General features: G+C 43.4%; 1 protein-coding gene across 1 annotated transcript in view; it reads right to left on the bottom strand.

Annotated features, from left to right (window-relative positions):
* The window catches only part of LOC132101174 (tetraspanin-4-like), an 89,689-nt gene that overhangs the window by 7,525 nt on the left and 66,687 nt on the right, over positions 1 to 15,477 (bottom strand). The window contains exon 3 of the mRNA XM_059505883.1: positions 5,587 to 5,661. Coding sequence (XP_059361866.1) covers positions 5,587 to 5,661 — 75 coding nt within the window. The remainder of the gene's footprint in view (positions 1 to 5,586; positions 5,662 to 15,477) is intronic.

Genomic DNA, 15,477 nt, shown 5'->3' with positions numbered 1-15,477 from the left:
GCCCGGGTGGTTGGGGAGGCAAAAACTCGGGCCTGGGAGGACTTCAGTGAGGCCATGGAGAAGGACTATCGGTCGGCCTCGAAGAGATTCTGGCAAACCGTCCGGCGCCTCAGGAGAGGGAAGCAGTGCCCTACCAACGCTGTTTACAGTAGAGGTGGGGAGCTGTTGACCTCAACTGGGAATGTCGTTGGACGGTGGAAGGAAAACTTCGAGGATCTCCTCAATCCCGCTGTCACGTCTTCCATTGAGGAAGCAGAGGCTGAGGGCTCAGATGTGGACTCGTTCATCACCCAAGCTGAAGTCACCGAGGTAGTCAAGAAACTCCTTGGTGGCAAGGCACCGGGGGTGGATGAGATCCGCCCTGAGTAGCTCAAGTCTCTGGATGTTGTGGGGCTGTCTTGGCTGACACGCCTCTGCAGCATCGCGTGGCAGTCGGGGACGGTGCCTCTGGGATGGCAGACCGGGGTGGTGGTCCCTCTTTTTAAGAAGGGGGACCGGAGGGTGTGTTCCAACTACAGGGGGATCACACTTCTCAGCCTCCCTGGGAAAGTCTATGCCAGGGTACTGGAGAGGAGAATCCGGCCAATAGTAGAACCTCAGATTGAGGAGGAACAGTGTGGTTTTCGTCCAGGCCGTGGAACACTGGACCAGCTCTATACCCTCTACAGGGTGCTGGAGGGTTCATGGGAGTTTGCCCAACCAGTCCACATGTGCTTTGTGGATTTGGAGAAGGCATTCGACTGTGTCCCTCGCGGCTGCCTGTGGAGGGTGCTCCGGGAGTATGGGGTCCGGGGCCCTTTGCTAAGGGCTATCCGGTCCCTGTACGACCGGAGCAGGAGCTTGGTTCGTATTGCCAGCAGTAAGTCAGACTTGTTCCCGGTGCATGTTGGACTCCGGCAGGGCTGCCCTTTGTCGCCGGTTCTGTTCATGATTTTTATGGACAGAATTTCTAGGCGCAGCCAGGGGCCGGAGGGGGTCAGGTTTGGTGACAACACGATTTCGTCTCTGCTCTTTGTGGATGATGTTGTCGTGTTGGCCTCATCAAGCCAGGACCTTCAGCATGCACTGGGACGGTTTGCAGCCGAGTGTGAAGCGGCTGGGATGAGAATCAGCACCTCCAAATCCGAGGCCATGGTCCTCAGTCGGAAAAGGGTGGCTTGCCCACTTCAGGTTGGTGGAGAGTTCCTGCCTCAAGTGGAGGAGTTTAAGTATCTTGGGGTCTTGTTCACGAGTGAGGGAAGGATGGAACGGGAGATTGACAGACGGATCGGTGCAGCTTCTGCAGTAATGCGGTCGATGTACCGGTCTGTCGTGGTGAAGAAAGAGCTGAGCCGCAAGGCGAAGCTCTCGATTTACCGGTCAATCTACGTTCCTACTCTCACCTATGGTCATGAGCTTTGGGTCATGACCGAAAGGACAAGATCCCGGATACAGGCGGCCAAAATGAGCTTTCTCCACAGGGTGGCTGGGCGATCCCTTAGAGATAGGGTGAGAAGCTCAGTCACCCGGGAGGAGCTCAGAGTAGAGCCGCTGCTCCTCCACATCGAGAGGGGTCAGCTGAGGTGGCTCGGGCATCTGTTCCGGATGCCTCCTGGACGCCTTCCCGGGAAGGTGTTCCGGGTGCGTCCCACTGGGAGGAGACCCCGGGGAAGACCTAGGACACGCTGGAGAGACTATGTCTCCCCGCTGGCCTGGGAACGCCTCGGTGTCCCCCCAGAAGAGCTGGAGGAAGTGTCTAGGGAGAGGGAAGTCTGGGGTTCTCTGCTTAGACTGCTGCCCCCGCGACCCGGCCCCGGATAAGCGGAAGAAGATGGATGGATGGATGGATTTATTTGTGAAAAAGACTTTGTCATCTAAAGTATGCGTATGTTAATTTTACACATTTATTTTTAAATCCATTGTCAAATGATTTAAAATTTCTTAAATATTCATTAAAATAAATACAATTATAGCAGCTTTCGGCAATCAGCCACCCTGCTTTCCAAGATATCGGCATCAGCTGTCAATAATAATAATAATAATAATAATAATAATAATAATAATATCGGTCGACCACTAATCTCTATACAACCTCCATATGAGAGCAGTGAGATACGAGTGATGTCTCATCACCTTCACACCATCTCTGTCAATCTGTCAGAATTAGATTAGTAATTTAACACACACACACCTCACTGATAAACACACACAGACCCATCCTCTGTGACTGATCTGAGACCCATGCTGTATCTTCTTCTGCTTGAATCTTTACAGTAAGCTGATCTTAAACTAAAAACATCAACTACAGCCTGATGGGGTCTGATATAATGAATGTCTGTTTGGCCTAAAATTAAATTATAAGGATTCATTTTCATTGATTAATTATATCATGTTTCACTGATTAATTAATTCATTTACAACATCCCCCCAAGATTTAGTGTTAAAATCACAGCAATAAATGGAGTGTTCAAGAGTTCCAGAAAAGGAACTCTTCTGTACTCTTCTGTACAGTACCCGTAAGGTGACTTGTTCAGTTTACTTAGTTTTGTCATGGCCACGACTAAATAACTCGTGGGAACGTGATATTATGTAGGCCAGGAGATCATTTTGTCGATGTAACAACATCCTTAGCAATAAGACATCCTTGACCATAGCAACCTTGGATTATTAGGGATGGATTCATTAATATTTTATAGAAATATTTTAAGAAATTATTATATTATTTATACATAGAAATTTGAACATTAATAAATTATTATATTAACCATATGCTATATGCATATGCTATATTATATGGATTATATGCTATATCCATATGCATAGTCTACCGGACTATGTATTACATGCGAACGTCAGCATTCAAATGAAGTTTATCATAAATAAATATTACATAAAGTGCATAATAAAATATAAAAACTTTTTTTTAATCCATCCTACAGTCTTGTAGGTCCATTAACTGGTAGTCTTTTCACCACATTATTATTATTAGCCTATTAATATTGGTTATTTTTTTAATTTATGTAAATGTTTTTGCTTCAATTTCGATCTCCTTAACGTTCTGAATACTTTTGTAAATAATAGCGTACCGTAAATGCTCGACATTTACATAAAATTTCATAAATGCATAAAATAAATGCATAAAATTTCTATGTATAAATAATATAATAATTTCTTAATTCAAAATAAAATATTAATGAATCCATCTCTGATAATCCCAGGTTGCTATGGTCATGCAGGTTTGTTTACGCATTAAACTCGTGGCCATGAGAAAAACATGTCGTTCCCTCAACATAGCATCTTGAGGCCATGACATAAGGATGTTGTTACCTCGACAAAATGATCTCCTGGCCTCGACATTACATCACATTCCCATGAGTTAATATGACATTCCCACAAATTAATATCTCATGGCCACGACATAGCACGTTCCAAAGAGTCATTATGTCATGGCCACGACAAAACTAAGTAAACCAAACAAGTCACCTTAAGGGCACTGTACTTCTGTAAAAATTGCCCTGTGGATATATTTTAAACATATGTATTCTAAAAGTCTTTTTAACCTTTGGGGCAACAGCACATGTCAGAAACCTCAACATCGCCAAAGCACAAGAATGCTTAAAAACTCTGTAAATGAATGCTATTATACTTATTTTCAAATAATGTACTGTAAAAAAACACTTCTGTATTTTTAATCAATTAAAAATACCCCAAAAAGGTTGAGAACCACTGTATAGAAGAAACAAACAAAAACAGCAGAAGAACTGTGGACCTTAGCGCTGCCTTTGCCTAACCCATAACTTACTGACTAGCATGGGTTAGGGTTAGGGTTAAGGGTCAACTTAAAGTGCTCTCAAAGCTATCCCTATGTGAACCTGCCAAGAAAGGTAAAGACTGAAGTTTATACATGAAGAACTAAATGGATCTACATCTTCATCTAAAATCCATATGATTTTGATGAAGCTCTTGAAATTAGTTGTCAGTGATGTTAGGTCATGAGGAACACAGACACCAAAGATATTAGATGTCAAACCTGATCAGCCATCATAGAAGATCTGAGCTCTGGGAATTATAGGGATTTGGGGTTATATATGTTTTGTGATAATGATTGTCTGTCCATACATTACTCCTCTTACTAGGCTACATAACAAATCAACTCATGGTCATGGAAATCAAGTGCAGGGTCAGTTCTGGCAGGTCACGTCAGTCAAGCTTGCATCACCTGACTCCCAGCTGATCCATATCCATCTATAGGCCAATCACAGCACTCATATATAAATTTAAATTTATGCATTTAGCAGATGCTAAAAGCGACTTACAGTGCATTCAGGCTATCATGTGTTCCCAGGGACTCGAACCCCCAATCTTGCGCTTCATAAGGCAATGCACTACCTATTGAGCTATAGGAACACTAACACAATTATAACACTATGATATATAAGGTCCTTCAGCATTATCACCAGCTTTTGCATTGCTCTATAGCTAATTAATGGTGAATTCAACAGGCAAACACCATCATCTCACTACAGTCTATGCTCACTACTAGGAATTGTGCAATCAGGAATTTAGCGAGAGGAATTCACTCCCCTGATGGACTTCACCTCTATTCAAGTTGTTAACTTAAATACATTCTTTCACATCAGGGTTGAGTTTATGTTCGATTTTCCTCACACATGCAACAATAAACAGCAATAACTCCAAAACAACTTGCCATAAAAAAAATGTAAAACCGTATAACTGCCAAAGCGGTTAATGTTTCTCAAAATAATTTTTCACTGATATACTGCACGCACAAGCTGTTGTAATGTGCATTAAGCTGGGAGAAATCACTCTGGTCATAAGTATGGGACCGTGGGGTAAGTGCAAGTTTTTGTGCATTGATCAAAGTGCCTGATTCGGAAGTAGCATTGCTTCATGCATATTACCTTGGCAGGTTTTTGGTAATATTCTTGTTTCCTTCATTGGGTAAAGGCTACATGCTTGTTGCTTAAGGCTTTGAGATTTTCACTGTCATTTTGTGTTGGGGGATATGGCATATGTGACCTTGCCTGTGAAATCCAGGCTAAAGGCTTAAAACATAATTATGAGATAATAAGCATCAAAGTTTGACTTCAGCCATTATTTTCAATATGATTTAAATCTTTGACATAGCCTTAGTCAATAATAAAGATATAAAGGTTATATTTTCACAGAATGTTTTACATCGTTGTGAAGGTAGATTTTATGTAGAAAACAGTAAATTAAAAAAAAAGACTTTAGCTGGGTTTTCACAGGCAGGGTCACATATGGTTTGTTTTGGGGGGTATTGCTGCTCTGTCTGCTAGACTGCATGGATGTGCAGGGTGTTCTTGCCCAGAACAGAACCATACCACCAATCCAAACTGTATGCTAATTTTCATTCACCTTTGACGATAGTGGTCATAACAGAATATTGATTTGGGTGTGATTATGTGAGAAGTAAATCTGGATTGATATCATTGAGACAGTGGGCCGATTGAGGAGTTTTTCTGTCATTATAATTAAATGTGAGCTTTGAATGCTGTCAATGACCAAAAACAATCGAAGTAGTAATATAAAATAATGAATAAGGCAGATCCATTCTGTACGTACCTCATCTTGATATGCGAAGAACAGAATCATGAACAGAATCTCCAACAATAACATCATAAGCAACAGAATGAAGAACTGTAGAAACACAAACAGAGAGATTATTAGATGATATATCAATATCGATGATAAATCAGTATTTTCCAGCATTTTATAATGACTGTAATTAATCAGTGAAATCAGTACAAAAAAATCCATCTATGCCCTGCAGAAGTGGAGAGAAACTGCATCTGATGTGTTTTTTAGTGAATTTACACAGACTGCTTAATGTGGCAAAATGTTTTAAAACTGCATGTAAATTAAGCGAAAAATTAATGTTTTATATAAAAAATATTTAAGAATAGAATAATACATTAAAATGCAACTAAAACTGGCAGTAGGTGACAGCATTAACAAGGTAACAACCTTAATGAGTTATGCATTGTCGTTGATTTATTCACTTAACGGATCCAAAACCAATTAAAAAAAAATGCAGATTCATTTAGAAACAAAAATGCTCACAGCCACAGAACTGTTCTGTTCTAAAATATAACCCACTTAATATTACTTTCTTGTTTATTGGAAGTTTTATCAAATCATTGCAATATTTGTGATTGTACTGATGAAGTTTGCTGATAAAGCTCTGAAGGTGGGTTTTTGTTTTTTGTAAAGTGAGTGACACTGACAGCCTTTTTTTCATGTGTCTGTATAGACGAATTGGCCACTTTGAATAGGACTGTGCTTTATAGGAAAACTTATAAAATAAAAATAAAAATAAATAAATACAGTCCTGGATGTTTGTTATTTGTTTGGTTTAATCCAGGCTTCTCAATTCCAGTCTAGTCCCAGCAGAAATCCGTGAGTGAATGTTCCAAAGTGAAGTAAACTCTTCTGGTGGTGAAAGACCAAGTTGAAAAGTCTTCACTGGGCACGTCCTCATCCCCATCCTGAGCAGTCTGACTGACCCTTCTGTGCGACATGAATACAGGTTAAGGTGATAAATTACTGGTTTGATGGTTCCTGTTCAGGCGCCAATCTGTAACCGGTCTCCGCTTTTTGAAAGGCACAGCTACTGATAATTTTTAAGGGAGGGGCCCACCAACCACATTTAATATAAGCACCTAAAATGCTGTTCACTCAAATGTCAACCAAGATAGGAAATAAAGTTTGTACCAACACAGATAGAAGAGTAATAAGTTATTATTGAATATTGGAGAATAGGCAAAAACAACAGACAAGGAAAAATAAAGCAAACTAAATCAGCATACTCATTTCAAGAAGAATGGAAAGTGCCATCAACAAAACCCGTAAACATAAAGACAAACATCATAGTAAACCAAAGTGAATTTTTGGTATGAAAAACCTTATACGACCATTGTCCATTTAGAATCTCAACTGTCCGTTGGAGACTGTCTGTTAAACCCAATGTAGAGGATGTAGAGGCTGATGATGCTGACAATGTCTTTTTCAATGAGCAATAAACAAAAATCCAACCTGATCCCTATCTACCATGTGCTTCCCAATTGAGGCTTTAGTCGTGGGGAATGAATATTCCTGGTAGATCCACTATAGGTTTCTATGAAGTCGTGTCACAGTGGAAATGCTCCTCACATCCCCATTGTACATCTTAGTAGTGATTCTACCAATAATAAAGAGTTCATTTCTCAATCTGGACTCTACTGCCTGGAATACTTGAGGAGAAAACATACGCTGAGTCCCAATTCGCATACTATCCAACCTAAATAGTATGCGAAACTAGAATTAGTACGTCCCAAATCGTAGTATGTTGCAAAGAGTATTCCAAAGATACCCAGATGGTCTACTATTTCCGGTTAGAATTCGAAGTGCAGATCAATGCACACTCTAAGTGCTAATATTGCCCACAACCCATTGCGTGCGGGAGGGAGGAGCTTTGCGATGGCTTTGCGGTGATGTAAACATGGCAGCCGGATGCAGCAGCGGAGATGTGCCCATGGTTACTACACTTTTACTATAGTAAAAGCATGGTTCATTTTCATCTGGGTATTTTTGAGTTATATACATAAGTATAAAATTAAGTATAAAATACGGTAAACAATAGTTATACTATAAACTTTAAATATTTGAACTTTAAAATAAGTAGCTTTCGTTAAACACATTGCACATGAACGTCAGAACCAGCCGCCTCACAAACTACCTGCGTTTGGTTCTACGACGACGCCGCCCTGCTTCTTCACTCCTCAACTTGGTAGAAGAACACATTGTAAATGTATTGTGAAAAAAAACGATGAGAAAAAAAGATGGGAATAGTAAATAAAAATTTTTTGGACATACAAGAATGAATGAAACGTTAACAGTTGTGGTGTGCGTAACTAGGCAACCACGTTGTCGTTCACGTTGCATGACGTCATGGAAGTATGTCCCAGAACGTGCATACTCTTTTGCTACACACTCAAAAGTATGTACTTTTTCCTCACAAAAAAAAAGTACATACTTTTAGGTCGTAGTATAAGTAGGCGAATTGGGACTCAGCCCATGCTTCCACTTCACCAAACAGATCTCTCCTTCCTCTAGTACCTCACTGGGATTTAAGCTAGATGAGAAGATCCATTTAGGGTCCCTAGAGGACAGGAGTAGTACCACACCCTACTAAAACCATAGTAACAGAACTATGGACTGTTACAACACTTACCCTGCTCAGGGAGTAGGGAGCAATGAACACTGTGTAGGGAGCCTGTCAATGGGAACACCGTTTATACACTGAGCTCACTTCTTATGAGCTGGTTATCTGAATCAGGCGTGTTAACACAGATAGAGACATGCAAAATATGCAGAGCTGGGGGCACAAGGACTGGAATTGAGAACCGCTGGATTAATCCCTATGCACAAACAGATTGTATTAGACAAAACATCATGAACTCTACAGGGAGCAGTGAATGAGCGAGTGATTTAGGACGCAGCACATGTGATTCACCAGCACTGCACTGACTGTTTAAATGATTAATTGCTTGTCAAGCTAACCTTAATTTCTCATGTCACTGAGCTTGTGCCTCAGAAACTCCCTAGAGCACTCAAACTATATCAAACTGTGAACTGAGAAGATCATATTCATTGACCCATAACAGCTCTCACACTTCCAGTCGCTTTAGAAATCATGGTAGAATCTGGACAATCACCTTGATCCAAAACCATCAGAAATAAGATTTCAGAGTGAGCTAAGGTTCAACAAGTAATGCTGTTGTGTGTGTGTGTGCACTTTGCATGGGTTAAATGCAGAGCATGAATTCTGAGAATGGGTCACCATACTTGGTCACCATAAAAAAGCTCTTTTACATATTTATATGTTTATCTGCACACCATATTTTGTTAGAAAAAAACAAATTCTAGGCCATTATTTTGGATAATTTATAGCAGCTTCTACTTAGACATTTATGTAAATGTCTTCAAAAACATCCAAGGGTCACTATTATCAGCTAATGGAAGGTAAAGCTGAGAAGAAAAACATTTTCAGTGGAAAAGTCCAAAATGTATTTTATGGTATGTCATCTTTAACTCCTCCTGGTCTCATCTATGGGGAATAAAGATGTTGTTTTGTGTGACTGGGTGTTATCATCACAGTGCTAAACACACACAAGAGAGCACAGGCCTTATGACATCAGCATCATCGCCCATGTGGAATATTTAATCGTAAATCATCTTCAGGCTAAGATAATCTTGGAGGTGAACAGCATTATATATTCATAGATTGCTCTGACATTCGCTGCTCCGTTCCAGCAGTGAACCAAAAACACAGAGCCAAGGAACAGAGAATGTGACTAAATCAACATCAGCAATTAGGGCTAAACATTATAATCATAGTGTATTGAATTAGGTATTTAGTGTAAGGATAGATTTAAAAACATTTGCATACATATTACCAAGCAAAACCAGGTGTGCTGCAGACATGCCTGTTTAGATGTTCAATGCTTCCTTCTCTTAAAGATAACAACAACTTTTATGCACGTTTTTCTTTCTAAAACTATTAAAATCCATAATTTATTTTCACTTTCACTACAGGAATAAATAGATAACTTTAGAAAAAAAAATGCAGTCTGCAGTTAAGTATCATTTGCGTATGGCTCCTCATTATAAATAATAATAAGGACAGCGTTGTTTAAGCCCTCGGGCACCACAAACAAATTCCAAACCTTAAAATCAAAGGGCTGTGTTCAGCATCATATACTGTACTGTTCTTTCCATGTCAGAACTATATGGTGTTCACCTCGCTTTACATTCCCTTTTCAAACAGGAATGACCTGGATGTGAAATTAGCTGTGAGCTCCGTTTGACTCATTATTTGATAGGACTGGCATAGACATTTTTACTGGATTAAGAAAATCTAAATATCTGTATTTCTTTTGAGATGATAACTGAATGGCATTGAATCACTATAAACATTTGACTATAACCTCACAAAATCATGGAACTACTGTTTGAAACCAGAGCTTTCCAAGAGTTTTGCTTCAACCCTAATCAAACACACCTGAACAGACTAATCAAGGTCTGAATGGTTACTAGGAAGCTACAGGCAGGTGAGGATTGATTAGGGTTGGAGCTTAACTCTGCAGGGCTGCGGCTCTCCAGGACCGACGTTCGCCACCCCTGCACTAGTGTCTAACCCTAACCCTAACTACTAATCTAATGAGTCAATTAAAATATTCAATGAGGTAGACATTTGAAGAGTGCGGGGCTGCAGAGACTCCAGAAACATCTTGAAGTCAAGTCAAGTCAAGTCTGCTTTATTGTCAATTCTTCCACATGTACAGTACATGTACATACAGAGAATCGAAATTGCGTTACTCTCAGACCCCCGGTGCATACAGATAACACTAACAGTAGAGCCTAAAAATCTGTCACGGTTCATGAATTCACTGGTTTTTTCATGTCTCGTGTATTTGTTGTTCTGTGTGTGAGTGGGCGGGACCGAGCGATCATGCTGATCAGCACACCAGCTGATCGCACTCCCAACACCAGCTGCTGCTCATTCACTCACTCTTATAAGCTCATTGCATCTCTCCTCTCTTTGTCAGATCATTGTTTTGGTGTCCTCAGTGTGTGTCGTCGTGTGCTGTCTCCAGTCCTGTTCCTGATTCTAGTTCCTGTTCGCTGTCTTCGTGGTGTTAGTCTTGTCTGGATGTTCACTTCTCTGGATTCACCGTCACCTGTTGTCACCAGCACGCTGACCATCGAGTCCCTGCACCACCAACCCACCCAAGCTCCAGTACTTCTCTGTGTTTTGTTCTACTCTTAATAAAGAGTTTACTTGCATTATTGCTTCCGCTTCTTGTATCATAACCAAACGATCTGACCACAAGATGGAAGCAGCAAGCACTCCAGAAACATCTTGAAGTCAAGTCAAGTCTGCTTTATTGTCAGTTCTTCCACATGTACAGTACATGTACATACAGAGAATCGAAATTGCGTTACTCTCAGACCCCCGGTGCATACAGATAACACTAACAGTAGAGCCTAAAAATCTGTCACGGTTCATGAATTCACTGTTTTTTTCATGTCTCGTGTATTTGTTGTTCTGTGTGTGAGTGGGCGTGACCGAGCGATCATGCTTTATTGTCGCAACAGCAAGCAGATCCTGATCTCATCTGGAGGAATTTATCAAAGCCAGCATTTCACGGATGGATGCCCAGGAGAGGAACATGACTGAGTCGGGTAGGGCTATTCAAGCTCTTGTGGTGCAGGTGTCCGAGCTCACCCAGCAATTACAACATCCACAAACTTCCACTGCGCCACCCACACCGGGCCGCTCCCCCCGGACCACCACAGAGCGTTACCCAGTCAGAGCCCCGCCTAACGGTCCCCGAGTTATACAACGGTGAGCCTAACTATTGCAGAGCATTCCTAACACGCTGTTCAATGCATTTATCTCTGCAGCCCAGGACCTTTGCCACTGAACAAAGCAAAGTGGCATTTGTACTCACGCTACTGACTGGGAGGCCAGCACTATGGGGAACGGCGGTGTGGGAGAACCAAGATCCCTGCTGCGCCTCGTTCCAGACACTCGCCGCAGAGATGAAAATGGTGTTCGACCGCGCGGTCGCGGGAAGGGAAGCAGCACGGATTCTCGCAGACCTCAGGCAAGACGGAAGATCCGTATCAGATTACGTTATCGAGTTCCGGACTTTGGCGGTAGAGTGTCAGTGGAACGAGGAGGCGCAGTGGGATATGTTCTTGCATTGGCTGGCTGACCAGGTCCAGAAAGAGATCTACGCTCAGTGGCGGAGACGCGGTAAGCCCTGCCGACAATCACGAGCCCATGCAGTTCGGCGAGCTCGGCTTTCCCGGGAGGAGAAGGAGAGGCGGAGACCCAGGGCATTTGCCTTTACTGTGGAACTGCGGGACATTTTGCTTACTACTGCCCGGTAAAAGGGGCAAGCCCGGCAGTAAATCTGAGGCTATTGTCGGGTGGGATCTCCGCTGAGAAGACCTCATCAACATCTATGCTCCTCCCGGTAAGACTAATATGGTCAGCCAACACACATGTCTGTCGGGCACTTCTGGACTCCGGGGCAGAGGGTAACTTCATGGACTAGACATTCGCACGCAAGACTCAAGTTCCCCTGTTACCTCTCACCCAGTCCATTTCAGTTCACGCTCTTAACGGTCAAGCTCTTCCTACCATTTCATTCACCACAGAACCCATTACACTCATCGTATCTGACAATCACACGGAAACTACCTCCTTCTACATTCTGGACTCCTCCCTCGCACCCATTGTTCTAGGACACCCCTGGCTCATTAAACACAACCCCAAGATTGACTGGCAACAAGGATCACTGGTGGAATGGAGCAGTAAATGTCATGAGTCCTGTCTTGTGTCTGCCTGTTCGTCTGTTTCTGTGTTTCAGGAGGAAGCAGTGGAATTGTCAAACGTGCCCACGGAGTATCAGGACCTGAAGGAGGTGTTCAGTAAGTCTGGAGCTGATTCTCTTCCTCCACATCGTCCCTATGACTGTGCCATAGAGTTCCTGCCAGGTACATCTCCGCCTAAGGGCAAATTATATTCACTTTCTGTTACAGAAAGAGAGGCTATGGAGAAATATATTTCTGATTCTCTAGCAGCAGGATTCATTCGTCCTTCGTCTTCTCCAGCGGGGGCGGGGTTCTTTTTTGTGGGGAAGAAGGACGGATCCTTGCGACCTTGTATTGACTACCGGGGGTTGAACAGCATCACGATAAGGAATACTTATCCTTTGCCGTTGATGTCTTCAGCCTTCGAGAGGTTGCAGGGAGCGTCGATCTTCACTAAATTTGACTTACGTAATGCTTATCATTTGGTCCGCATCAGGAAGGGGGATGAATGGAAGACTGCTTTTAACACCCCTAGGGGGCACTTTGAATACTTGGTCATGCCCTTCGGCTTGTCCAACTCCCCAGCAGTCTTCCAGGCACTCGTCAACGACGTGCTGCGAGATATGGTCGATCAGTTCATATATGTCTACCTGGATGACATATAGATTTTTTTCTTCTTCTCTCCAGGAGCACGTGCAGCACGTTCGACGAGTGCTTCAAAGACTGCTAGATAATGGGCTTTTTGTCAAGGTGGAGAAATGCGCTTTTCATGCACAGTCTGTTCCTTAGGGTACATTGTGTTGTCCGAAGGGAATGCGTATGGATCCTGAGAAGGTTAAGGCGGATGGATTGTGGTGGATTGGCCAAGTCCAGATTCCCGTAAGGCCCTACAGAGGTTTCTGGGGTTCGCCAATTTCTACTGGCGGTTCATTCGCAATTTCAGCCAACTAGCTTCGCCTCTGACCGCCTTGACCTCCCCCAGAACTACGTTCAGGTGGTCTGACGCAGCTGAGGCTGCGTTTGCCAAACTGAAAGGCCGCTTTGTTACAGCCCCTATCTTAGTTAACCCTGATCCATCACATCAGTTCGTGGTGGAGGTCAATGCGTCAGAGTTGGGGGTAGGTGCAGTGCTATCCCAACGTTCTCCCGTAGACGACAGAATGCATCCTTGCGCGTTTTTTTCTCACCGCTTGTCCCCTGCCGAACGTAACTATGATATTGGTAACAGAGAGTTGTTGGCAGTCAAGTTAGCATTGGAAGAATGGCGTCACTGGTTTGAAGGGTCGGGGGTACCTTTTATCATTTGGACCGATCATAAGAATCTGGAATATATTTGAATCGCTAAAACATTGAACTCCAGGCAGGCTCGGTGGGCACTTTTTTCGGACGTTTTGACTTTACTCTCTCGTACCGCCCAGGCTCCAAGAACATCAAGCCCGATTCTTTATCACGCATTTTTGACCGTTCCGATCACCCGTCTACTCCCGAGTGCATTTTTCTGGAGACCCTAATTATCTCCATACTCTCATGTGAGGTCGAATCGAAGGTCAAGACGGCCTTACAAGGGGTAATGCCTCTGGTCGGCTGTCCACCCAACCGTTTATTTGGGCCAGAGGGATTACGGTCCAACGTTATTCAGTGGTGGCATTGTTCCAATGTGGCTTGCCATTCAGGAGTCAGTCAGACTACATCTTTAGTCAAGCAATGATTTTGGTGGCCACGTATGGCTCGTGACGTTCAAAGTTTTGTTTTGGCTTGCTTAGTTTGTGCCACTGGTAAGACTTCCAATCGACCCCCAGATGGGCTCCTTCAACCGCTGCCGATCCCTTCGAGACCCTGGTCCCATATCGCACTAGATTTTGTCACCGCCCTCCCACCCTCTCAGGGTAACACGGTAGTTTTGACCTTGGTGGACCGATTCTCGAAGGCGGTCCATTTCATTCCCTTGCCCAAATTACCCTCAGCCAAGGAGACAGCGTTAACAGTCGTTAACCACGTCTTTTGGTTACATGGCCTCCCGACTGACGTGGTTTATGACAGAGGACCCCAATTCGTGTCCAAATTTTGGAAAGAGTTTTGTAGATTACTGGGTGCGACTGTTAGTCTGTCCTCAGGGTTTCATCCCCAGAGCAATGGCCAAACTGAGAGAGCCAACTAGGATTTGGAGAGAACATTGCAATGTCTGGTCTCCAAGAATCCTTCCTCTTGGAGCCAACAACTGTCTATGGTGGAGTACGCCCACAATTCGCTACCAGTATCATCTACGGGCCTATCTCCGTTTGAATGTAGTCTAGGTTACCTGCCACCAATTTTTCCTAGTCTGGAATCTGAAGTTGCGGTTCCCTCCACTCACGCCCTCGTCCAGAGGTGTCATCACACTTGGACTAGAGCCCGCAAGACTCTACTCCAAGCAGGAGTGCGCACCAAGGCCAAAGCCGATTGCCCCCGGTCTAGGCCTCCCGTATACGTCATGGGTCAAAAAGTGTGGCTTTCTACCAAGAACATTCCTCTCCGCTCCGTCTCTAATAAACTTGCTCCCAAATTTATCGGCCCGTTCACTGTCACCAAAATCATTAGCCCGGTGGCAGTCCACCTCAAACTCCCTCCAGTGTACAGGAGGATTCATTCCGTCTTCCATGTTTCCAAAATAAAACCTGTGTTTCATTCTCATATTAATCCGCCTGTCCCGGTTCCTCCCCCGCCGCGTCTCGTAGAAGGGGAACCTACATATTCGGTTAACCGTATTCTGGACTCAAGGCGGAGGGGACGCGGATTCCAGTACTTGGTGGACTGGGAGGGTTACGGTCCGGAGGAGAGAAGTTGGGTTCCTGCAAGAGACATCCTGGATCACTCCCTTATTGATGATTACAATCGACAGGTAAGGGAGTCGGGGAACGCCAGGAGGCGTTTCTAGGAGAGGGGGTACTGTCACGGTTCATGAATTCACTAGTTTCTTCATGTCTCGTGTATTTGTTGTTCTGTGTGTGAGTGGGCGTGACCGAGCGATCATGCTGATCAGCACACCAGCTGATCGCACTCACAGAAGTGAAAAACAGTGCAAATAAAATATTTTTAGTGCAAAAAAAACCC

Source organism: Carassius carassius, chromosome 23, assembly GCF_963082965.1.
Source record: "Carassius carassius chromosome 23, fCarCar2.1, whole genome shotgun sequence".
NCBI lineage: Eukaryota > Metazoa > Chordata > Actinopteri > Cypriniformes > Cyprinidae > Carassius > Carassius carassius.
This window is presented reverse-complemented; position numbering and strand designations above follow the sequence as displayed.